At 35.2% G+C, this 27651-nt stretch overlaps 1 protein-coding gene across 5 annotated transcripts in view; it reads right to left on the reverse strand.

The window, feature by feature from the left end:
* Positions 1-2044: 2044 nt before the first annotated feature.
* LOC123214417 (transcription initiation factor TFIID subunit 1-like) overlaps positions 2045-27651 on the reverse strand; it is a 36115-nt gene continuing 10508 nt past the window's right edge. For all 5 annotated transcript variants that reach the window (XM_044634166.1, XM_044634164.1, XM_044634165.1 and 2 more), the window contains 14 exons: positions 26497-27604; positions 24587-24789; positions 24201-24438; positions 11153-11489; positions 9849-10058; positions 9591-9683; positions 8652-8858; positions 8355-8561; positions 7009-7498; positions 5984-6189; positions 5744-5860; positions 4434-4490; positions 3155-4348; positions 2045-2737 (listed from right to left, as the gene is read on the reverse strand). In XM_044634166.1, the coding sequence (XP_044490101.1) occupies positions 2363-2737; positions 3155-4348; positions 4434-4490; positions 5744-5860; positions 5984-6189; positions 7009-7498; positions 8355-8561; positions 8652-8858; positions 9591-9683; positions 9849-10058; positions 11153-11489; positions 24201-24438; positions 24587-24789; positions 26497-27604 (5042 nt within the window). In that variant the 3' untranslated portion in view covers positions 2045-2362. The remainder of the gene's footprint in view (positions 2738-3154; positions 4349-4433; positions 4491-5743; positions 5861-5983; positions 6190-7008; positions 7499-8354; positions 8562-8651; positions 8859-9590; positions 9684-9848; positions 10059-11152; positions 11490-24200; positions 24439-24586; positions 24790-26496; positions 27605-27651) is intronic.

Raw genomic sequence — 27651 nt, forward strand, 5'->3', positions numbered from 1 at the left:
TTTGAGTTTGTGTAGTTTTGATATAAAAAGGTTTATGACCTAATTATTGCACAAAGAAAATTGGAGGTTGTCAATCAAGAATTGTATGTGCTATTTTAAGTTTATGAGGTTCAATTTTGTAAAGAAGTTTCCACCACCCCATCAGTTGCAACTACTAGTCCCAATAGTCTTAGAGATAATATATGTGTAAGTCATTATGCTTTTTTATATTCTTATAATTAATAATATATTGATTATTAATATATATATATATATGTATATGTATATTGCAATTCAAATTTTTATATTTAAATGGTGTAGGAATTCGACTACTATAAGTGTTAGTTTACAGCTACTTCTACTAAGAAGTTAGAATTAGGCCTTCACTTGGTAGAGTGGAGGTTTGATCGCATTAAGTATTGCAATATAAATATCATGATTATTATCCGATACTTGTCATGATTGTTATGTTGGTTTGTGATATCATAAGTATACCAATAATAGTTGTTGTTTAGGGTCCCCTTTTAACATTGGTAGCAAGGTGCTCAATAAATGTCAAAGCTCACTTCAACCAGATAATGTAGAATCTTTAATATGCACTCAAACTTAGTTGTGTGGATATGAATTTAAAGGTAACATGTTAACATAATATTTCAAATATTTTGTTATTTTCTATTCTTAAGATATTGTGATTTTTAATGCTATAAGATATTAAAAATTTATAATTGTTTTTCACTTTAGATGATGAAATTGATGATGATGACCTTTTTGTGCCATTAATTAATCTGGCTTTTTTTGAATCGAGGGAATCCACTGACATCACAGTTGTACACTAAATTTTTTTTGCAGTAATCACATTATCCACTCTTATTTATATTTCATTGTATTTATAATTTGCTTTTCAGTTTTCTATATATAAAGCTAAAGAATTTATATACATTGGATTTAATTTTTCATGTTATAACTCATACCAAGGTTAAGGAACCTTCATCAGAGCTTGCAAATCATGATCAGAGAAATATTAGATGGTAGTTTAAATATATCAGATTTCATTTAAATGATTTAAATGTAGTAATTATTGATGCTTTTCTTCTCTTTTCTTGGTTGTGAATCTGTTCATTCTCTTTTTATGGTTTTTTTGCTTGTTCCCAGTTTCTTGCCTATACTCTTTCTTTGTTGAATGAAATTTTATTCTAAAAATGGATGAAAAGAGTTCTTCGTAAGGCGTTTCATTTTGATAAAAATGTTGAACAAGTTCTCATTTTGTATTTTCCATATAAAGTTTTATAAAATAATAAAACTACATGTACAAACAATTAAATATTATTATATATTAACTGTTATTTTATTTTTAATTTAAAACTATTCAATTATATAGTATCATATTATTGTTTATGCACAAAGTTATACACATTATGTACACATAACATTACTCTTTGTAAAATTAGTAAAAAAATTTTAAAATTACATTAACAATAAAGATAATTAAAATTCAGAAAACTTTATAAATATAAATGAAATGTTAAAATTGTAATTAATAATATAGTTTTTTTTTTTTTTTTGGTTGATAATAGTATAATTGTTTGTATACATCAAAACTAAATATGTCAATTGGATCAAACCGAAGTCTAAGAAAATGCCCCGACCCATACTGTAATGTGCCAAGTCGTAGGCCTAAACACAAGGCCAATGGACCAACCCAAACTGATACTATTAACAAAACATTAAAATAATTAATTAATTAATAGGCGTTCATTTAAACACCAATCCAACCTCTTGTATATTAGGTCATACCATGGGTCCTATTCATCCCGTGAACAACCCAACCCAACCCAAAGGCCACTATCGTAATAAACCTTAACTCTAATGAGCTATACCAAAGCTAATCAAACCCATAGACACCTCTAATCACAACTATTAACCAAATTATATCAAACCATAATTTTTAAATTTGGTTACGTTTGATTTAAAACACAAATAATTTGGCTTGATTTGAGATTTTGCAAACCCATTTTTTTTAACTTGATTTGAAAATTATTTTAAACTAAATAAAACCAAACCATGCAAACTCCTAAATAAGCCTTGAGCTTGTCCACACGTATACACAGATCTTTTTTGCAATCTATTCGTGAAAAAAGGAAATGCACCACAGTCGGACGATACAAGGGCCTACCACGCTTCAATGGGCCACAATTTCCTGAACATGAGCAGGATACTACAATTTTATTTACAGTTATACCATAACTTAATGTACACCGAAGGGGATGCCACCAACCATTTATTTGTCAGGCCACTTACAAACCTGGAAATTCCCCCCAAAAGAAAGTATAACAAAACGCTCTACGATTTTCGCTTCAATCAGATAAATGATTGTTCTCTAACATCAGCCTTTACTCAAAAAATTCTGAGATTCAATGTCAGCTTCAACTTCAGCAAGTTTGGCACCATACTCATCCAGCAAGAAGTCACAAAGTTCTAAAAGCTGATCAGCTAGAGGAGGAATACCAGGGTTGCGCCCATCATTGTAAAGGTGGGCATTCATGGCAATTTGCCACACGTCATGTCTGAATTCCTCGTGGTGCTTGTACTCCATCCTCCTTACCTTATCCCTTATTGTCGACAAGTCCATGGGACGTTCCACAATATCAAGGTAATCAGGAGCGTCTTTCTTTGACACAGGTTTTAGGAAAAGATATGATACCTCAGTATTTTCTCTGAGAGTCTCCACAATGCGTTCTAATATGTTTGACAGACCAACCTGCAAGGTAAATCAGTGAGAAAACTTAAACAAACGAGCCAAGAAGGCATTTAAAAATCTGTTCTCTCTGTATGTCTAGTATTCTTGAAACCAGCAAAGGAAAAAAGGCAAGCCTGCATCTGAAAACAATTCATGTTAACAGTTTTCCCTCAACAATCGGTCCACCCAGCTCAGCTTCTCCTCATTGAGAATACTAAGGAAACTAACTACAGTATGGTTGGACATCTTACTAGCAGTGGCAATAAAGGGGCATCTAATGAAACCATTGCTGAAATTGAGATGTCAGTCAAATAACTTAAGGTTTTTGACTAGAATTAAATTTGTTGATCTGATTCACACGGACCTCAATTTAGAATTATTTGATAAATCAAAATCTACATGTAGCTGTAGGTAAAAAGTTAAGAATGAGTGGAGTACCTCCAAACCTCTACGCCGCTTTGTTGGAGGCCCTGAATCTGCACCATATTTTCCCAAATCAGAAACAGGTCTTCTCTTTGCACTGCGGTCTCTTTCTGGTATTCGTCTGTCATTTCTTTTTGCCCTATAATCCTCTAAATAATCATCTCCTAATTCTAGCTTCTTCTTTTTTTTCTTCTTCTTTGCTTTTTGGCGCTCTTCTTCCTCTCTCTCCCTTCTGATGGATTCTTCATATTTTTTGAGCTCAGCAAACCTTTCTCGCTCTTCTTGCACTCTCATTTCCTCCTCATAAAGCCTCCTTGCCCTCTCTTCTCTCAACCTTGCAGCATTTCTCCTCTTCTCTTCCTCTTCCCACCATCTCCTCTCCTCTTGAACTTTCTTTTTCGATGACCCATGAATCAACTGTGTGTTTACCTGCTTCCCACGCTTCTCAAAACTTGACAATTCAACTATTTTTTTAGTTTTCCTGTACTCGATATGAGTGGCTCCATCCTGACTGAAGAGGTCCAGATCAATAACTTCTTTCGGTTGTTTGATAACAATTTTCTTTTGGGGCAGCTCTCTATCTTTCTCTGCAGGTGGACGTATCACAATAGAAGGCCTATGAGATTCAACTTGTTCTCTATCTGTATTAACTGGGGCTCTAATGACAATAGAGGGCTTCTGGGATTCTAGTTCTCTGTCAATATTTGTTGGAGGTCGTATGACAATTGAGGGCTTATGCAAATCAACTTGAACTCTTTCTGTATCTGCTGGAGGCCGTATTACAATAGAGGGTTTATGAATCTCAGCCTGCATTTCTTCAGCTTTTAGCTTATTAGAAATTTTTATTCTATTGACCTTAGCAACAGACTTGTTTGCAGTTTCAACATCAGAAGTAACCTGTTGGTCAGAAGTTGGCATGGGTAAAAAAGCAAGTTTATCTGAAAGCTTATCATTGGAGCCACATTTGAATTTCACAGGGACAACTTTCGCCTTTGAACTAGATTTCTCATCCTCAGAAGCATCAACAACAGCAATTTTTGTAGCACTTTTGGATATGAGCTTCTTTTTAAGATTTTTTGGTAGAGACTGACTTGAAGGATCCAGAGAGCTGGATTTGGCAGAAGCTTTTTCAGAATCTGCAGTTTCAAGCTGTGTATCTGGATCTGCCCGATACTTAGGACAGTTTTTGTTGGTCCTCATGTGTCCAAACTGATTCATCAAAAGGTATACAATCAACTTGATAACATATTCTAAAGAATAAATAAACTCTATGCTAATTTAAAGAAAGTCTAACCTGACCGCAAGCTCCACAGACAAAACTCTCCCTTGATGACTTCTTCTCCTTATACATCTATTTAGAGTAAGTGTACGCAGTTTAGGTCATTATGAACAGAATAAAGCAAAGGAAAAAGAGAAAAGAAAAGAAACTGATTATCTCCACAGGAAAAAGCTTGTAACAAGAGAAAATCTATTTCCAACCACCCAAATATGTATATCTAGCAATCAATAGTAACAGTTCTACGGTACATGTAATTTTAAGTATTTAGCTATTATACCCAAGGGTGTCAGGTGACTATCCAAACAAAACAATCCTGCCCGTAATTTCCACATCTGTATGAAAGACTGTAGAACCATGATCTCATAACTAATATGACAAATATGAATTCAACTCAAGGGATCATATACAGAGTATGATATATCAATAATCCAAATTTTCTTAGGGTTTTTATTTCGCTAAAGGCTTGATAAGGTTGTCAAAGGGTAAGTCTTTAATTTTGATATAAGAATACTGATGTATACAGTAACAAATATAGGAAATCTAACATACTAGTGGAGTATATTTTAAAACACAAGAATGACAACCTGCTAACGTGGAGGCAGCCCAGAAAACTACAACCCAGGTTGAAAGTATACTTTCCTAGTACATATGTTTATGTTTCTCAGGGTAAACTATTGTTGGTCATCACTGTTTATAAAATAACACCATTGGAGCAGAACATGCCATCTCATGATTAGCTGACATATGAAATGCAGTCTAGCAAAGATCAGTTCAATGTTTTACTAAATCTTCAATAATGCTATCAACCAATTCCCATAATTTGACTATACTGTAACAAAAGGACAACATTGGATAGCTCTTACATGTAATTTCTAGCGGAACCATGCACTAGTAATTTAACACAGAATTAATGGGTCATTATCATTCTCAATAAGGATTGTTAAATACTAGAAGCATGCCTGAGTTGCAGATACACCAATATGCCAGTCCTGCGTACAACTTCAGGCCCTTTAGTATCACAAGGGACCAGCTAGCATGATAACATAGAATAGAACCTAAAATCCAAATAGGAAGCATTTGCTATGTGAAAATTAGCAGCTTCCTGTGTCTGTGCTCCCATATTCAATTTTACGATCCCCAGCCACCAATCAAATTTCCAAAAAACACTGAGAATTATTATAATCCTAACACAAAGGATACTCCACAAAATGTATGAAGTGGAGAACAGACATGTGACAAGACGTGTGCAACATTTGTAGCAGTATTTGTATTGTTTTAAAATAGGGCTAAAAATCCAGGAAAAAGATTACTGATGCAACACTTGCCTTCACATTATCTCCCAATATTTTGAGTTTTTTGAGTTGGCCAACTGGTGCAACACCATTCTTTTTCATTGTTTTCATCTTTCCAGACATGGTTCTTTTCATAATCAACCTCTCCTCCTGCCATCAAAAGATAATGAAATTACTAGTACTGCCAAAGGTACCTTCCCATGCAGCAAGAGAAAATTGCAATGAACCAGAGAAACCATTAATAAATTAAATGAAAAAACAGATTTTACTCACCTCTTTTGGATCTCTAATATTCTCGTTTGCAGTATAGGATCCATTTGGTTTGACCGTATTAATAATTTGCTTGATTATTTTATTCGGCTTCTTAGCCCGTTCAACCATCTCAAGGCCAGAAACAGATTTCTTGGCAGGAGCAACTCCAATTTCCTCTGCCACAGCTTTTGTTTTCTTCTTCTTTTTCTTCTGATCAGACTCATCATCTGCAAAACAATTGTATGATTAATCATAAGACATTAGACATTACTATTACAATATTCTCTCAATAATACTGTCACCTAGGATATAAACTAGTTAGTTAATTGTTCAATTAAACAGAAGATTTACCTTAGATCATCTAAGAGGGAATAAATTTTATAGACAGGACAGACAAATGCTGGAAAACCCCCATATTAGCTCAAGAGATTTGCTAAACCTTAGGGTCATCATTCAATAAATTAGTTAAAAACTCAGATGACAAGAATTCCATTCACCAGAGAATTTTTGCCAATAGCAAATATACAAATATAATTAAGGGCCAAGAACTGCAAATGCAATTCACCTTAGGCATTGTTTAGGAGTTCATTTTTACCTAAATCAGGCAGGTAAACAAATAGCTTTGGTTAAATTTTCAATATTAATGCCCAAAATATATTAAACATGAACACGTCCACTACTTTCGAAGTATCGAAAGAGTGTCCAACAGTACAGACTAGGAAAACAAACAGATCACTGATATATATATATATTATGCTTCTCTGATCCACCACTACAAAATAACCCACCTAAAAAGGGCCTTAAGCTTTACAAAGAGTATCATGAACCTGTGCGAAAGAACTGAAAAAAAAAAAAAAAGACAAAATCTAGAGCATGAACAAATGAAGATCCAAGACTATAACAATATCCACCAAAATTTATTTACTTTAGTCCCACCCAAATACCTGTATCTTTATATGAATAAATGCTTAGACAACAAAACTTCAATAACGAAATTTTCATCATAAGTGCAGAGAATAAGCATTTAGAAACCCAACAAATCATACCATCCATGAGCAACCTGCATAATTCTGCTGCTTCAGCTGCTTCATCTTCAATTTCCTCTTCCACCTGTGCTTGGAATGGACGCCTTCGCATTTTGAGCCCCTTAACACCTTCTGCTTTTTCATGCTTTGATTCATAGTTATTCTCTTCCCCTTCTTCTTCAAACTCCTCTGCATCAAGCAAATTTTCTAGGTCCCCAGCAAAGGAATCCAAATCACTATTTGCTTCAGAGTCACTTCCATTGTCATCATCATCACCAGCTGAAAGAGACTGAACTTGTCGATCCCAAATTTCTTGGCACTTTCCTCTTGTCTGTTGCTGCAGCTGAAGAAAGGACATTCGCTGGCCACGTGCATACTTGCTGATAGTTGTTGGATCAACCTGGACCCCGGATGCCGCTTGCTCACTTGAAAGCTTACGTATCATAGCAATTCGATGCCATCTGGTCTGTTTTGCAATCACTTCCTCTGGAACATTGAACTTGAGAAGGACCTAAAAATAAGTGAGCAGTTAAAAACCATATAAACAACACTGCCACCATTTTTATTAAGTTCTTAAAATGAATCTCTTCTCCAGCCAATTGCATTGAAGGGAGACTGAATTGTTCAAGCTGCTATTATTATGAAATAGATTTTGATCATATGAGATAAGGGGAAAACATTTAAAAAAATGTTGGTATATTTCAGCTGACGCTTTACAATCTTAACCTTTTCTCCTTCAATCGGCAGTAAAATAAATAAAGGAACTGCACTGGTTACAAGAAAAGCTTAAGGTTATTATTATGTGCTTCCCTTTTCTACATTCTTCCCAAGAACCTAAAGGCTACTCAGTCCTCAGATATCCTTTATCACATTGAACAATTCAAACCCAATCTATTCTAGCTAAGAGAAACCCAAGGGATCCAACATATAAAGCAGGGGCCATTCATACAATAAACTTTCACCACACAGCACATATCCGATGACCTCAAGTTCAATAAGAAGGAACTTAGGCAACTATTAAAACTTGTACTTTTCATATTTATTTATTTATTTTGAATGGTCTAGGGGAAGAGTAAATAACTCATTAAAGAGTAGACATCAGTTGGCCAACAAAACCCCTAGATCCTAATGAAGGAGATTGATGTCAGGTCACTTGTCTAACTTCTTACTAAACTCATCTGCCCTTATGTTGCTAAACCTCGTTTAGTCTGCAGATACAAACTAGGGCCAGTGCTTTGACAAGGGTCATTGAAGAAACTTGCTGGCAAAAAAATATAATATAAGAAGAATTTTTGAAGCTATGATATGTCCTTACACACGACTTCTGAGTAAATACTATGGTAATCTTAGTAAGATTAATAACACACCTCTCGGGCAGCCTCCATGCTCAATCTACGAAGATCAGCATCTGTTCCAGTAACAGTGGTGCCTCCCCGACTAGCAGCAGCTTTTTTCTTCACCGTTGCACTTGACATTGGTGCCTTTGGAGTTGCACGGACATAGCTAAATCCTAGACCCCGACCAGATGGATCACCAACACCAGTTATTTCCAAACGCTCAATATTTTCTCTGTCCTGAATAAACAAGTAGTACAAGATGAATCACAAAACTATAAACCTACAACTGGGCTGACAAATTTTCATCAACCAGAAAGAAAAGTTTACCTGGTTTGTACAGGCAACAAAATTGCTACTCAGGTTCCATGGAGTTATCAATAGTTCCCTTTCAATGTGTGATGCAGCAGCCAGAGCAATTGCTTCATCAGGAAGTTGATTCATCGCAGACGAGATGCTGGCAGGAAGAGTTAACTGTGTGATTCCTGAATGTTTGAGCCGGTACAGGCCAGCCAGCATACTTTCATAGGCACAGACCTACGGCAAAAAGGAAAAAGAGGGAGATGAAAAGAGCATAATGAGTAAACTATATAAAATTATAAGCAGAAGAAGCACAATACTTCTAACTGGTTTGCCTCTTTTTCTAAGTTGAATCAAAAATCATCATCTCATTGGTCACTGCTAATTATTTACACAACTATTTTCAGGATGATAATCAACAAGAGAGCCGCTTTTCAATGTTTTCCTCAGATATTTTCTAATATATATCAGATACAATATAGTAGCCATGCCTGAATTGAAAAGATTCATGGCAACTAATATTTCTCAGCTTCTTTGTGGCTACAGTATCTTCACAGATCCACACTTAAAACAACAGCATGAATGTTTCAGATGCTCTGAAGCTCTCCTAGCTATGTACAGGAAAGATATAAGAACTGAGAAAAAAAAATTCGAAACTAGTCCAACACAAAGCATTTGGAGATGCCAAAGTCTAGCATTCCATTTATAGACATTAGAGGCAATGGCAATAATTAGCCACAAAGGAGGAACCAATTTCATTTAATGCAAATGGTGATAATTTAATAATTTGGTCATACCAATAAAAATTTTCTGTAAGACTTTTCTCATCATGGAATCCCCAAAATTTTTCCATCAATTTTTAAATGAAGAAAAAATTTCCAACTTCATTAAACTTCACATAATAGTTCTATCATTATCATGGCTATCATCAGCAAAGAAACAAGGGCATCTGGCATATGGTGAACTCACATGCTCTGGAGACACCAATTTACGCAAATCACCCTCAGATGGAATTTGGAATGTGCGCTTCATGGACCAGACCTGCTTTCCCCTACCATCCCTCTGTAGGTTGCATATGCAGATAAAGCAAACAGGTTAGCAGATAAATCCAACAGAAAAATATAAGTTAACATAAACAATAATCCATCAAATCACAAAGACAAACTCAAGCAATTGAAAAATTACACAAGTTACAAATACTAATAATAGATATAAATGCAAGATTACCCGCAAAAAGGCACAGTCTTTCATCTTCTTCCTAATAATTGCTTCGGAAACATTAGGAAACTGTGCAAACAACTCTTCCACCCCAATGCAAGGAAGCAACCCACGCTTTGCAGCAGCAGAAAACTCACGATACACATATACCAACAACCTATTTATGCCATAAGTTTGAAGATTCTTCGATGAAGGGGACATTACCTCCATAAGAGGCTCCTGACAATGACAATCAACATAAATAATAATTTTAGTGCTATAAAAGTTTCATTTCTAGACTAAATTTGACAAAGCCGCATAATAAATGGCAATAATATTCAATGAAGGAAATAAATAAATAAGCTTTTAACAAAATAGAAAAGGCAATGGTACAGTGTTTCAATTATTGTTTCAGACTGAAACAGTTAATGAGACCCAAAAAAAAAAAAAAAAACCATGCAAAGTGGAACATTGTATAGATAGATTCTCACAAATAATAAGATAGCAATATCAAACACGACTACTTACCAAAAAAAAAATATCAAAAATGACTCTTACTTTCTGGAAAATTTTTCAAAGAAAAAATAAAGAAACACTTATTACAGTATGGATAGCCAATTGTTGGAGGTGCACATTCATAGATACAAGTCAATCTATATAAACCATGACCAAGTCAAAACTACATGAGGTACCCACTTCAAAAATTTGGTTACATCACAAATAGGTAGATGAATATTCAAATACATAGGGTTTTATTTACATTTTGACATATTACTTGAAAAGTTGAACAAAATTGTAACTCAGTAATTTATGTCAGTAGTTGCTTTTCTGAGAATTATTTGTTTCTACGATCATCCTAATTGGAAAGCAGATTTTTAAAATTTGAAATGTGTTTTTGTGCCAGCCATCGAAAGGCAGAGGGGATCATTTTGGTCTTTGCTTTTGTAGGGCCATTTAAGAAAGCCCTTGTTGCAGTTCTGTATTCAGGGGAGATATTATGATCTTGGCATCATTCTTTCTGTTTAACTAGAGCATCTTGTCTATGTGTACATAAAGTTTCCCTCCCTCAAATTCAGCATTTGCCACCAATAATGTTAGTTGAATTACAATTATTTACTACTGGAAATTATCATCAGTTGGGAGTTTATCTTGACATAATGTGTTCAAATCAACTCAGAATTCACCAATTGAGAGGACATGTACTTCTTTATTTTGTTCTGTCTTATATATTGTAGACTAAATAGCACACCTTGTGATAAACTTCTCAATCACAATAAAATTCACGAGGATATAGCCATACAGGGAATTATCCACAAGACAAAAGCTATACAAACCTGTTGGCCGACAACAGCTATCTTGTCTATACGTCTTATGGAAATCTTTCCCTTTGCAGATCGGACCAACAAAAAATCAGTTGATGGCACCTTATGGGGAAATATGGGTGCCCTATACAGGTTTGTTTCAAGAGAAGACTGACTACAACCAGCTTTTATTTCTCCAAGGAAGGGAGATTTATCACCAGGTTCCAGTGTCAGAACATTTCCCAAGCTGCTGTTTCCTTTGCACAATAGGGTGCTAGCTTGATCGCCTGGGGCTGATTTTCGATAATAAGTGCACAGATTAGCTCCCATTCCTGCATTGCTCAGCAGTAAAGGCCTTTCCTCACAATACCTGCAGAGACAAATATATTGAAGTTCTCTCTGAAACTCTATCTCAGAACAAAGATGGTTTATCGCAATCAAAACCAAAAGACAGCTAGCTAGTTCAGTAGTGCGATAGTATTACATTATAAATGAACAATAAGCCTTCCTCTTTCCTCTCTAAAATTCCAGGACATAAGGTTTAATATCAAACAATTATATAACTCAAGCAATAATTTCTAATGGATATGAAGCAACCATGATTACGTTTGCTTATGTTTTATCATAATTTACTCTCTTCCCCTTTCACAGACTATGTATTTTGAGCTGGAAGCAATGGTTGACAGAAATAGCTTTCTGAGTTACAAACCTATCTGTTGAGTTGTAAATGAGCTGTAAATAGATTAGAAAGTTTAATTTGAAATCCCTTAAACGGAGGGATTAAGTTAGATTAGGAAGTTTAATTTAAAATCCCTTGAATAGAGGGATCAGACAATTTTTCAGATTTAGAAATAACTTAGTTTCCTATTTTTCTCTTGTAATCTACTATATAATACTATGTAATATCAATTCAAAAATCAGAAGAAAAAATTCAGAATTCTTTTTATCTCATATTTCTTTACATGGTATCAAAGCACTAAGGTTTTTTTGAGATTTTCTTTTTTTTCTTCTTCAAGCAGCCTTCATTGCTATTATTCCTCCTGATTTTTCTTCTCTAATTCCTGTTTGGGCAACCTTAATTACTGTGAATTTTTTTTTCACCATGTCAGCCTCCGAAATCACTGTCTCTAGCAAGTCTAACCCATCCGAAGAATCTAATTATGTTCAAAAAATTGGAGATTTACAGAATATTCGGGCCTCTTATAGGCTCAATGGGAAGAACTACCTCAAATGGTCTTAATTTGTCCGCACATACCTAAAGGGCAAAGGAAGACTTAACCACCTTCTTGGAACAGGGCCAACAAAGGATGACCCAACGTTTGAAGCATTAGATGAGGAGGATTCCATGATTATGTCCTGGCTATGGGATTCCATGGATCCCATGATTAGTGAGACATGTATGTTTTTTGCTACAGCAAGGGAAATTTGGGACTTCATTCGCCGCACATATTGGAAGGCTCGTGATGCTGCTCCAGTGTATGATATCAAGGTCAAAACTACAGCTACTAAGCAAGGAGACAAATCTGTTATAGAGAATGCAAACCTACTACAAAATCTGTGGCAAGAACTCGATCATTACCGAGTTTTCGAAATGAAATGCCTTGAGGATGCTGCCATCTTGAAGAGCTTCATTGAAAAAGACCGTGTCTATGATTTTTTGGCTGGATTGAATCCTGAATTTGATCAAGTCAGGTTACAAATCCTTGGCAAAGAGGACACACCATCTCTAAAAGAGACAATTTGATTGATTCGAGCAAAAGAAAGCCGAAGGAGTGTTATGCTTAAATCACAAACTGTGGAAGGGTCAACCTTAGTAGCAAAAACAGATCATCAAGAGAAAGGAAAGAGTGATCTGCCTAAATACCCGGAGAGAGAAAACCAATGGAAGGAGAACAAGGACAATCTCTGGTGCACCCATTGCAAGAAACCAAGGCACACAAAAGATAAATGTTGGAAGTTGAATGGTAAGCCACCAAGCCGAGAGTGGGGAAACCATGGAGCAGCAGAGACCTCAAGCACACATGGCAGAGCAACCAAAAATTGAAGAAAATTCTACAACAGAGGGGTTCAACAGTGAAGAAATTGAGAAACTAAGAAGTTTGTTGGGGTCTCTTGAGAAGCCTTCTGGAGCTTGTTCTTTGGCTCTTTCAGGTAAACCTTCATTTCCTCTTTGCATGAATGCCTCAAATAAATTTTATACCAACTCTTGAATAATAGACTCTGGTGCCACAGACCATATGACCCCCACATCTCAACTCTACCACACTTATACCCCATGCCCAAGTAATAGAAAAATTGTAATGGCCAGTGGTTCTTTAACTACTGTTACAGGGTTCGAAGATATACATATCACACCTACCCTTATACTTAAAGATGTCCTTCATGTACCAAAACTGTCAACCAACCTTGTTTCTGTTCAAAAGCTTACCCATGATCTTAAATGTTATGCTATTTTTTTCTCTTCTTATTGTGTTTTTCAGGATCAGGGCTTGGGGAGGAGGATTGGACTTGCTAAGGAAAGAAGCAGCCTTTACTACCTTGAATCATCTCAAATGGGTAGGAGTAATTTGTCTTTATCTTTTCTTAGTTCCTTGAATAAAGATACCGTTTAGTTGTATCACCTACGCCTAGGTCATCCATCTTTTAGGATTTTAAAAGTCATGTTTCCTCATTTGTTCTAAGGATTAGATATTTTAGACTTTCATTGTGACATTTATGAATTGGCAAAACACACTCGTGTATCTTTTCCTATTAGCAATAAAAGAAGTTCTCATCCTTTCCATTTGATTCATAGTGACATATGGGATCCTTCTACTATACCTAATGTTTCTGGAGCTCGTTGGTTTGTATCCTTAATTGATGATTACACTCAGGTTACATGGCTTTTTCTTCTTAAACAAAAATCTAATGTTAGCATTGTTATACCTAATTTCCACTCAATGGTTCAAAACCAATTTGGGGTTAAAATAAAAAGCTTTAGAACAGACAATGCTAGAGACTACTTCAACCAAATTTTGTCACCCTACTTTCGTTCACAGGGCATTATCCATGATTCATCATGTGTTAACACACCTCAACAAAATAGGATAGCTGAAAGGAAAAATGAGCATTTACTTAATACCACCCGAGCTTTACTCTTTCAAGGAAATGTTCCTAAGTCCTATTGGGAGAGGTCGTTCTTACTGCCACATACATGATATATAGACTTCCCTCACAAGTGTTAGACAACAAAAGTCCTATAGAGATCCTTAATAGTTTCTATCCTCACTTTAGAACCTTTAATGGCCTCACACCTAGGGTATTTGGGTGCACTGCCTTTGTTCATGTCCACGACTAACATAGAGGCAAACTAGACCCTCGAGCTATCAAATGTGTCTTCCTTGGTTACTCATCTACTAAAAAGGGATACAAGTGTTACAATCCTTCATCCAGAAAATTTTACATCTCTGCAGATGTCACCTTCATAGAAAATATACCTTTTTTTCTCCAAACCCTCTCTTTAGGGGGAGATTTCAATGATAGATGACAATACTTGTGAGTCATTTGAACCTCTTAAAACCCTTGACCTTCCTCATGTTCCAACCAGTGTTGTTGAACCCGAGTCCTCTAGGCCAATCACATCTGAGTCACCTAATTCTGCCTCTGAGTCAATCACATCTGAGTTATCCAATTTTGTCACTAAACCCAAGTCATCTCTTGTCCCAACCAGTGTCCCTCACAATTTTCCAAGGTTTTCTCAGGTGTATTCAAGAAAAAAGGTCATTCCAGAACTGACACAGGTCCAAGAATCCAACTCAGACTCTAGGAATGAAATCATGGTAAGATCTGACCCACCTTTACACACACAATCTGTTGAAACATCTATTGGCCCAATAAACGACCTAGACCTTCCCATTGCTATTAGAAAAGGTACCAAAGAGTGCACTAAACGACCACTTTATCCACTATCTCACTATGTCTCTCTTAAGCGCCTGACACAAACCCACAAAAAGTTCATTGTAAGCTTAAATATCATATCTATCCCTAAGACTGTTTCTGAGGCATTGTCAAAAAGGGAATGGAGGGATGCTATGAGAGAGGAGATGAGTGCATTAGAAAAGAATAAAACATGGGAGATTGTTGATAAACCGAGAGAGAAAAACATTGTTGATTGTATGTGGATTTTCACACTAAAATACAAGGCTGATGGATCACTTGAGAGATATAAAGCACAATTGGTGGCCAAAGGGTACACTCAGACTTATGGTGTTGATTATCAGGAGACCTTTGCTCCAGTTGCAAAAATGAATACTGGGAGAATTTTGTTATCATTGGCTACCCATTTCAATTGGCAACTCCTACGATATGACGTTAAGAATCCATTTCTCAATGGTAACTTAGATGAAGAAATCTATATGAACATCCCATTAGGATTTGAGGGGGACACAGGTAACAAGGTGTGCAAGCTAAGAAAGGCCCTTTATGGATTAAAACAATTTCCTAGAGCATGGTTTGGGAGATTTGCAAAAGTCATGAAGGATTCTGGGTATAAACAAAGCCAAGGTGACTACACTCTCTTTATTAAGCATTCAGCTGTAAGGGGAGTGACTGCTCTTTTAGTCTACGTGGATGACATCATAGTAATTGGGAATAATGAGAAAGAGAAGCATGAATTGAAACAGAGACTAGTAAGAGAGTTTGAGATAAAAGAATTAGGGAAACTAAAATACTTCCTTGGTATTGAGGTGACATATTCCATACAAGGGATCTTCATATCTCAGCAAAAGTACAGGACTGATTTATTAACAGAAACAGGGAAGATTGGGTGTAAGCCAATCTCTACCCCAATGGATCCCAACCATAAGTTGGGAGAAGCTAAAGGGGAACCAGCTATTGATAAAAGAATGTACCAAAGGTTGGTCGGTAAACTCATATACCTTGCTCACACTCGGCCAGACATAGCATACTTAGTGAGTGTGATCAGTCAATTAATGCATGATCCAAGAGAACCTCATCTTCAAGCTGCTTACAGGGTGTTGCATTACTTGAAAGGCAATCCAGGGAAAGGAATCTTGTTCAAGAAGAACGATACTCTTGCTTTAGAAGCTTACACTAACACTGACTATGCAGGTTCTCTAATGGATAGAAAATCAACTACAGGGTATTGTACCTTCCTTGGAGGTAATCTGGTAACTTGGAGGAGTAAGAAGCAAAATGTGGTGGCAAGATCATCTATAGAATCAGAATTCAAGGCTATTGCTCAAGGATTGTGTGAACTGCTCTGGCTGAAGATTATCCTAGATGATTTGAGAGTTAAATGGGAAGGTCCTATGAAACTCTATTGTGACAACAAGTCAGCTATCAATATTGCTCATAATCCTATACAACATGATAGGACAAAGCATATTGAAATTGATAGACATTTCATTAAAGAGAAATTGGAGGAAGGATTAGTGTGTATGTCCTATGTTCCATCAGAATGTCAATTAGCTAATGTTCTAACAAAGGGGTTGAACAGTTTGAGATTCCATGATCTTGTATACAAGCTGGGAATGGAAGACATCTATTCCTCAGCTTGAGGGGGAGTGTTGAGTTGTAAATAGATTAGGAAGTAATGAGCTGTAAATAGATTAGGAAGTAATGAGCTGTAAATAGATTAAGAAGTTTAATTTGAAATCCTTTAAATGGAGGGATTAAGTTAGATTAGGAAGTTTAATTTAAAATCCCTTAAATAGAGGGATTAGATAATTTTCTAGATTTATAAGTGATTTAGTTTCCGATTTTTCTCTTGTAATCTACTATATAATACTATGTAATATCAATTCAAAAATCAGAAGAAAAAATTCAGAATTCTTTTTATCTCATATTTCATTACACTATCTGCAAGTATACAAACGCAAAAGAAAGAGAGATGTAAAAACACAGTTTCCTGAAATTTCTAGAAACACGCACGTTACTGCTGGGTGCAGCTCTAAAAAGCTGCCTGGGGAAACTGCACCCATATGCAAGGCTTTATTGCTTGAGCATCTATCTTGACCATGACAAGGTCTTTACATAGCAACCATCCAAAATCCAGATATAAGAATGAAAACCACATATGCACATCTACTACATGTATTGGTCTAGAGAGGGTGTCTTTACACATATTAGGTTCTTCGAACTGTAAAACCCTTTAGAATCACGATCCAGGTCATAATATCAGAATTCATAGACATTCATGGACTAGATTGTACTATACTTGTTAGAAAGATTACCACCAATTTCCTTTGTTAGATTTCAAATATTAAAAAACTAATCAGAAAAAAGAGACATTACAAGCTAAAGAAATAATAGAAAAGAAAAGTAAGGCCAAGAAAAGAGAAATAAACAACAAAGTAGCTTGTTAGTTATACCAAAGTTACATTAGAAGATTCTGATTCCTAGATTGACTAATAGCTCATTAACCTACAATTACCATTGATTTTTGGAAAGTTCTATTGACCTTCTCAAAGTTTTATGCTATTTACAAGTCAGTCTCTAATTTGAGAAATATCATATAGCTGTCCTAACAATTGAAATTCTTGTGATCTCCCCTGAAGTTCCATAAAGTTTAATATAATAAAACCTGTCCAGGAAGTAAGTTCCCCACATAATTTTCAGACATAGAAAGGTCCACCTGTACATATGGCTATCTAAAGTGACATAAATAAAATTAATCTTAGAACTTTTATAAGCCATTCTAACCTATACAAATTTAATGTGTTTTGTACAAACGTCGTTAGACAAGCATAAAGACTACTTGATCACTAATAAGGACCTAACACAAATATTATTAATATTAAAATAAAACAATACTAACAACAAGAGGTAGCTCCTTCCGAAATGTCATAGCCTCCCTCCCAAATCAACCAAAAGCTACCCAAAATACCCAAATAATAATATTCTCCTCCCTCTCATCAATCCAATTACTTTTATTTATTCTATCAATATTCTAATTTTAAAATTCAAATTTATCTAAATCAAATATTTTAAGTTAATCTCAAATATCTTATCCTAATAAAAAAAAATATTATCTTAATCTTAAAATTTTATCCTAATCTCAAATATTTTATTCAAATCAAATATTCTCTTAATTAATTTATTTATTATTATAATTATTATTATTATTATTAAATTCTAATATTACTCGTCCTTTTGAAAACCACCTTGTCCTCGAGATGGAAAGATTGGAAAGTCTATTTTTATTTTAACTTTTATTTACACACATTTTGATGTTTTTTTTTTTTTACATTTATTCCTACCCATTTTGAAAAAATTTCACCCGTTTTGCCAATAGTCCAAATACTGCTAGTGGTCGAAAAAGTCTTATCCACCATCACCAGAAACACCACTGTAACATTGTTTGTCCTAAGTCCTGACACATATCTCCCAAATCCCAACCTCATGACCTTTTTCATGAGAAATTTGACATTGTCCACCATCGAGAATGCACCAAGGACTCCAAATCCAACCTTGATCTTGTCGTCTTCCTAGTTAATCACCGCTATTTTTGCAAATTCCTCCTCAAACAACAACAATGGTGGCTAAACTTAGATCTCATTGTCTTCCTCTTCAATTGCCTCTCTTTTCACAATCTCCTCAAACAACGATGGTGACCACATCATGTGCCACGTCATAAATCAAGCAAGTCAAAACTTATTAAATGTCTATGTGTTGCAATTTTGTTGGACACTTAAGCCCTTTATATACGACTGCAAAAATGAAGGACACACATGGAGTCGCATGTTCATCTTTACATGCTGCAATTTTGTACAAACAAATCACGCATAAAGATGCATGTTCATCTCTATGCGCTGCAACACTATTGGATACTTAAGCCTTTTATATAGGCTAATGACTCTCCCACATTATCATACATGTCCACATCATATGCCATGTCATTTTCTTGTGTTTGACTTGTTCCTTCCATATTTTTTTATGTTTTCCACCCTATCACCCTCTTTTCATAAGTTTTTAATGTCATTCTACTCTCCATTCTCCCTTTCCACCCAATCTCTCTCTCACCTCAGGTCTTCTTTTGACCTTTTTTCCTTCCATATTATAGCCTTGATTCCCTCCATGAATTGAATGTCTCGGTCCCCCATCATACCAAGTGTGTACCTCAAAATCTTTTGTCATCTTCAATGTCTTCTCAAAACAGAGATATCGATTAGGTCATCCAAGTTTTTCATACCTTGTGAAATTGTTCTCATCTTTATTTCTAAATAAAAATTCAAATTTCTTTCATTGTGAGATTTGTCAACCGTCAAAACATATTTGAAATTCATATCAAAGTGTTCCATACAAATCATCTCGTCCTTTTGCTCTTATTTATAGCAACATGTGGGCGTTCATCCAAAATAAAAAATATCAGAGGATCTAGATGGTTTGTTCTATTTATCAATGATCATACTTAAGTCACAAAGCTATTTCTTATGAGGGAGAAATCCGAAGTAGGAAAATTTTTATAAAATTTCAACATAATGGTCAATGCCCAGTTTAATAGCAAAATTCAAATCCTTTGAACTAATAATGCCAAAGAATATTTTTCTTTTCACCTAGAAAAATATCTCCTTGATTAGGGAATTGTCCAACAAAGTTCTTGTGTTGAAACTCAACAACAAAATGGAGTCTCAAAACGGAAAAATAGACACTTGTTGGAAGTGACTAGATCTCTTATGTTCACCTCCAATGTTCCAAAATTCTTTTGGAGGGAACCTATCCTTATATCTACACATCTCATGAACAAAATGTCATCATGAGTTTTAAATTTAAAAACACTGAGTCAAGTCCTTGAGTTCTTTCCAAATTCTCACCTCATCCTTACCGTTCCATTGAAGGTATTCGGTTGTTCAGCCTTTGTTCACATAAATCAACCCCACCAAAGCAAATTGGACCCAAAATTTGAAAAATGCATCTTCCTTGGGTATTCTTCTACACAAAACAGGTATAAGTGTTATTCTCTTCAAAAAGGTCGAATTTTTGTTTCAATGGATGTTACCTTCATAGAAAATCAACTTTTTTACCCAAAATCTAATATTCAAGGGAAGAGTGAGGCAATTGAAGAATATCATTTTTGGGATAAAAATGACTCCACCACATTTGAATTTAATCCCTACACAAGTCCCTCAGTCCCTTTGGCATCTTCTACTTCTCCTTCGATTGTTCCACCAGAAAATGTCCCTCTAATTTCAAACATACTAAGTCATGCAATAACTTAGTCTATAAAGTCTGAAATTGAACCAAAATCGGGTGTTGTTTCTTCAAATTCTCCAACTTCTCGAGATGAGTCAGAGACAAGTACTCATCCTTTGCAAAACCTTGACTCAGAACCAAACCCCAAGGCTTATGAAATACTAAGTAACAATGATGTTATTTCTGACCAAAATATTGTTGAGTTACCAGATGGTCTTGGGTGACCTATTGCTCTCTGAAAAGGTGTTCACTTATACACCAATCACCTTATTTCATGTTTTGTTTCCTATGAAGGCTTGTCTCCAACTTTTAAAGCATTCACACTTGAGCTTATCTCCACAGAGACACCTAATAATATCCATAAAGCCTTGAAACAACTAAAGTGGAAAGTAACAATGGAAGAGGAAATTAGAGCACTTGAGAAGGAACTTGGAAAGTGACTACCTTACTAGATAACAAGAAAACCATAGGGGGCAAATGGATTTTCACCATTAAGCACAATGTCAATAATAGTATAGAGAGATACAAGGCTAGATTGGTTGCTCAAGGTTTTACTCAATCCTATGGGATCGATTATCGAGAGACTTTTGCCTTGTTGCAAAGCTCAACACAATCAGAACACTTCTTTTTGTGGTTGTTAATCTCGATTGGCCCTTGCACTAATTAGATCTCAAGAATGCATTCCTTAACGGATATCTTGAGAAGAGGTGTACATGGACTTGCCCCTTGGTCTTGAATGGTTGAGAAAAGTATGTAAGCTCAATAAGTCACTCTATGGAGTAAAACAATCTTCTAGAGCATGGTTTGACAGATTCTCAAAAGCCATGGAAAAGTTTGAATAAACTCAATGCTAGACAAATCATACTTTATTCCTCAAAGAATCCAATAAAGGTAAAAAAGTTATTCTGATTGTGTATGTTGATGACAGTGTTATGACAAGTGACTTTTAGGAAGAAATTATCAGACTAAGGAAAGTTTTGGCTATAGAATTCAAAATAAAGGATTTGGGATTTCTCAAGTATTTTCTCATAATAGAGATTCCTTGGTCAAGAAAATGTATTTGTGTTTCTCAACATAACAACATTTAGACTTGTTTAAGGAGACAGGAATGCTTCGTTGCAAACCTGCTAAGACACCTACAGACTCTGCGAAGAGTTTGGGATAAAGATACTCCTCCAGTTGATAAAGGAAGATATCAACGATTTATGGGAAAACTAATCTACCTTTCTCACACTCGACCTGACATAGTTTTCTCTGTTAGTATTATGAGTCAATTTATGTACAATTCAAGATAAGATCATCTTAAAGCAATGTATTGCATCCTCAAATATCTCAAGATGACACCAAGAGAGGGACTTTTGGTCAAGAAGTCCGAGAGTAGAGAAATCAGTATATACACCGACGCTAATTGGGCCAAATTTCCCACTAATAAAAGGTCAACAAGTAGATGCTACTCCAATGTTTGGAGGAACTTAGTGACTTAGCAGTGTAAGAAGCAATCGGTAGTAGTAAGTAGTGTAGAAGTTGAATTTAGAGCTATGACCCTAAGCATCTGTAAGGTTATGTGGCTAAATCGGTTACTCTCATAATTGAAACCACCATGTGGAAACTCCACAAGTGTTCTTCGCAATAACCAAGCAACAATAAGCATTGTTAGAAATCATGTACTTCATGATCATATCAAACATATCAAAATAGACCGTCATTTCCTCAAGGAGAAGATTGACTCAAATTTAATCAATCTGCCATACACACCGACAAGCCATCAAATTGTTGACATCCTAACAAAGCCACTGCTATGTATCAACTTCAAATAATTAAGTTCCAAGTTCGGTTTAATAAATATCTATAATCAACTTGAGGGGGAATGTGGAATAATTCTAGGATTGTTACCTAGAACTCAGATTTGGTGTGATCTCATTTATTTTGTTTCCTTTTCTTTAAGTAATTTAGCTTCCAAGGTTAACATATGTTCTAAATATAAGTTCTAAATATATGTTTTCCTATTATGTAATATTGTATATTAATTAATTTAATTTTTGTTACCTTATTTTGGATTTAGAACATAAATGAATTATGTACCATTGAGATAATTGCAAATAAGAGAAATACAATTCTATTCATATTTTTTTACAGCAGGTTCACAATTTACAGATTGTGCCGCATATTTGATAATTGAAATGGTAGAGTTGGCAGGTTTATATGGGAAATTAGTTAATAGGGAAATTGGGTGCAAATGAATTTGTGGCTCAACAAAACAATTGATTGATAAGGCTAGGTGTGAATGTGTAGTATAAGTGGATGGTGATTCCTGTGGAATTTGGCGTTTAGTGGATGGTGAGGAAGTCTAAGTGAATAAAGGTTCAGTTTGGTGCTAGGCTTGAGGGTAGAACTGATTGTGAAATTGATTGAGAAGTCAATGTATGTGATGATTGATGGTGGTATAGAATGGTGATTCCAAATAGGGTGCAATTTGTTCTTCAACCTTGGCTTGTTTCCTTCCCATTGCAACCAACATGTCTTCAATCGCCGAAATCTCCTAGAATTTCTCTTTCAATTTCTGGAATGGAAATTCTGATAGCAGTTTTTCCATCTTTTGGATCTACTCCTTTAACTCCTTGATTTTCTCCACAGATTCCACTCTGTTCTCCATCCTTGTGTTAACCATAGGCTTGAAACAATACTCTAATACCAATTGTTGCTAACCCTAGATTGTCTGACTGGAATTCAAAATTTTATTACTGAATGTAATGATTTTTTATTAAAGGAAAAAAATAGAGATTACAATTAAAAAGATAAAATCTCAAGATTCCACCAAAAGACTCCAGTGGTGCTCCACTTGCCAATTAAGACCTAACCCTAATTGGCAATATTAATTATTCAATTTAATTCCAAGTTGGAACCTTAATAAACTAATTCCTAATATACTCTAATATACTAATATTCCTAATTATTTACTTATATCCTAAACTGCCTTAATCAGTCATAATTATCCTAATATCCTAAATTACCAGGTGGTCGAACAATTTCTCTCTTTGTTCTTGGATTTCTCCTTTTCCTATTCTTTCTACTTAATTTTACTCTTCTTTATTGTCTATTTCAATAACTTCTTGATTTATCCTTTTTTTCACTTCACCTCCTCCAAGAACCACCCTATAGCATGCATCTGCCTTAGAAGTGCATTTTCAAGAACCCAGTTCAGGGTTCTTTTTTTTTTTTTCTGCAAAGCTATAATACAGTTTTCAATCTAGTGCTTTGCTAACTTCACATACGATTTTTCCTTTCTCTAATCAATTTCGTTTCTTAGTGTTCAGTGTCATCAACTATCCCCAGTTCAGATATCCAAGAATACATACCTCATATATATGATAATGGCTGCATGGCAAAGGGTCAGTAAAAGAGTCTAACATGCAAAAAATGAAAAAACACCCATTCACAGAGAGGACATATACGGAGCATTCTATCAAAGAATATGTGGAGGCAAAGACAGAATAAGAATAACATGCATTGTAGTACTAATAAATATGCATTTAGAAAGCAGATGTAACCAAGACAATCCAATCAAAATATTTCCAAGACCTGGTAAAATAATATTAGAGTTGCTAAGATACTCCACATAAAACCAAAAATTATTACACTCCCACGGAACGCTCATCAAATAACATGTAAAATAACAAACACTTCACAGAAGATCCAGATCCATTCATAGTTCAATGACAAGATGCCAGGAAGATAACTTGAAAAATTAAACATCAGATCTGTAAATGGCATAGAAAAAACCCATCAAGGGAATTATATAAGCAATAACAGATTCATAAGCAAAATATGAAGAGAAAAACCAAAAACCAATAAAAAAAAATAAAGATGCTAAAAAGAAGAGATAACTCACTCCATTAAAAAGACATGGCCATCTTTTACAGAGAGATCATATTTCTTCTTAAAGGCTCCAGGAGGGCGCAAAGACTTATTCTCCCCAGGAAGCTTTTGTGCCCTTGGCAACAAATGTACTTTTGTACGAACAAGATGAAGCAAAGAGTTTGGTTGAACATTTTCCTCACCAAGAGTTTTATGGTCTTCAAGCCCCTTGCCCAAATAAAATAATTTTACTGTTTCTGCTGGCTTGAAATCTATAAAAACAATAGCAATCATTAATCTCTCTCCTTGGGAAATTAGAACATTATTAGCCTTCACAATGTAAAATCACCAACTGATTTATTATGCCAAAAAATATTCACATAGAAACTGAAAAAACACATGCCGAAGAATAATGACAACCTAGCTTCTTTGAAGCCTTGGATTTAATAGAAGAAACGGTTTCGTCAGCATCCACATGCAGTTTACTTCCTTTGCCTCCTAAGCTCTTTATGATAATCTTCATGGTTCCTTGAGTAGGCAGTTTCCCTTGTTCTTTGACTGCCACCTCACTATCATGGGGATACCATAATGCTTTCGGGCGGTGAAAATTAGATATATCTTTACTGCATAACAGTTGGTAAGAATCAATAGCCACATGATACTGCTTAACAAGCACAAAATTACTAAGTCATAAACAGAATGAACACCATCACAAATCATGCATAAAATATTAAAAGAAGTTTTTCCGTATGACTAAGAATATACCAAATAACAGAAAAAAATTCAAAATCATACATCAGAATAATAGGACCTAGATAACATGCCATTGATGCGAATTAGATTCAATTTCATAGGAGAACAATAAAAGTTTCCAATCCAGGCCCAATTTAGTGGGCCCATCCAAACATAAAGAGTAACAAGTTTACCACTTGCGAGTTAAGAAACGTCACAACAGACCAATAAGAGTGACAACCAAGAAACATTGCCCCTGTGGAAACGGGCTGATCCTCCAAGCACATAAACTAAGATGGTAATGGATCTAAGGTTGATGAAACTAAATGATTGAGGAAGCAGGTTTGGATGGACTGAATCAATGGCCAATTAGTTTATTACTAAATACAAAAATAACTGAACTATTTATGAAACAAATCTAAGGACCTATGTTCTCATATTCATAGGAAAACCATCAATATTAAAAATACATAAGCATACAATTGGCCAACCACAGGATTCTACCGGTACATTAAAGTTACTAGCTCTTCCAGTTACACAAAGTGGAGAGGTACCTAAAGGCACGCCGCCTTATTAATTTTCCTAAAAATGCATTTGCTATCAATTCTCAAATTTTGTAAGCTACAAGAATTTAGGAAATCCTTAATTACTCAGAATGAAGAACAGCAGTAGTCCAATTTCTTGCCTATCAAAAAGGAGTCCAATTACTGGTTAAGGTACATTCAAACTAGTTGTATTTCTCCCTGACTATGGAGTTTATAATGTTAACAGTAATTACAGAAAAAATTGGAAGCAGTTGTACAATGTTTAAAAGCTTTTTACTAGATATAGAACCATGTGAGAAAAAGTATGAGAGAATATAAGAGATTCATATATATATGAATAAGACAAGCAAGAAAAATATAAAAGCATTTATCATCTTACAGAAAGACAACAGCATGGCCAGGTCACCCATTATTCTTGGTTTCCAGATTACCAATATCACATATTTCCATTCAATAACTTACAAACACCACATGCATTAAGTAATATTCTTAATTTTCAAGATTCACTTGAAACAATGCAAATTCAAGAATTTATTCAAGTATCAAATCTCAGAATGCCAGATACCCAATATCTCGAGGAATATAGCAATGTCATAAAGGTGGTAGGGAAGTTTGTGGGAAAAGAACCAGTTATGATAAAACAGTTTAAAAAATGAAACATTAGAACGTTTTCTTCAATATCCTTGTAAATGTTCATGTGTTAACAAAATCCTCACTCTTCATTCATTGGGTCCAGTGGTCAGAATCTCATTTATATCTAAATATTCTTACTTCTAAGGACAGGATGATTCAACACTGTTCTCCAATGATTTTCAAGAAAAAAAATTGAAAAAAATAATTTTTTGCTTGGGCTAAAGAAATCTGAAGTGGCAACAGTTCAACATAGTGGAGGAAACTCCAAAACGTTTTGAAGTAAAACCCTCACTTAACAGGTTAATAATATGGCATCTACAGAATAAAATAAACCAATGTAGCACAAAGAATTGCGTCAAAGAAATCTATAACCATGCAATATAATAAAAGAACAGCAGATGATATGGCATTCACCCATACTTGCTCAACTTCAGTTTCATTGTCTGCAGCTTAAGTGCAGGAGCAGAATGATGAACTCTGATACCATGCGGTATACGCTTATTAGAATTTGTTTGCAGCTGCTGGGATATTTTCCCATTCATGTAGAATTTGTCATTTGCAATGTTAAATTTCCAGTCACATTGATATTTACGACCAGCTAGCTCAAAAGAATCCAAACTGCTTGATTTAACAGATTGAGAAACAATCATAGCCCCAGCATGAAGCTGAAGATCATTACTGTCCTTGTTATCCAGAATCTCAAAAAGCATTTGCTCATCTTGAAGATCAAGAATTAGCTTAGGCTTTGTTACAGTGTCTTGCGGGTCCCACATAATATTGTCTAACCAAGTTCCATCCATCATATCTCTGTTTTGCAAAGAAAGTTCACTGAAGCGTTTTACAGCATCAGTTTGGCAAGGCTCTAAAGAGATATTTTCCCTTCTATGATCTCCATTATTAGTGTTGTCCAGGTCCAATTGAGACTCTAGCCTCAAAATTTGGGGATGGTATTTGCTTCCTGGAAATCCATTATTTGTATGATTTGAAAAATTTCCTGATCCAAGGGACTCCAACAGAACATGACAATTACGCAAAAGAATACTATGATCCTCCTCAGCCTTCATAGAGCCGTCTGAATGAAGCATGCGTTGCCTAGGCTCAAGTCTTGGTTCCCCATTAAGAGCAGTTTCAAAGTCAGTGATATCACAACTCTCAAAAGAATTTTCACTTGCTGCAGGAGAACTGTCCCAAAGGATGTCGTCCTCCCAGTTGTGCTGATCAAGAGGAAAACAATTAGGATTCAACATTGACTGCCATCCTGCAGAAAGATTTAATTTTAAGTCCTCTTTCATTGGTTCTGCACTAATACAAGAATCCTTTCTTCGCTCATCAAGTTGTCCAGATAAAGGGGTAACATCTTGCACCATACCAAATTTTACTGATTCTGAAACATCATTATCATGTAAGGAGGCATCATGTTGGACAGCATGAGCCTGTTTGATAAATGAAACACCTTGAGTTGAGCCCTTTAAATATGTCTCTTCATCCTCTTCAACAAGATTGGAAATATCCAAAGCACTATATTTGTCTGGAATGATCAAAGGAAATAATGGAATACCAGAAAATTAGAACAGT

Source organism: Mangifera indica, chromosome 4 (assembly GCF_011075055.1).
Source record: "Mangifera indica cultivar Alphonso chromosome 4, CATAS_Mindica_2.1, whole genome shotgun sequence".
NCBI classification, from domain to species: domain Eukaryota; kingdom Viridiplantae; phylum Streptophyta; class Magnoliopsida; order Sapindales; family Anacardiaceae; genus Mangifera; species Mangifera indica.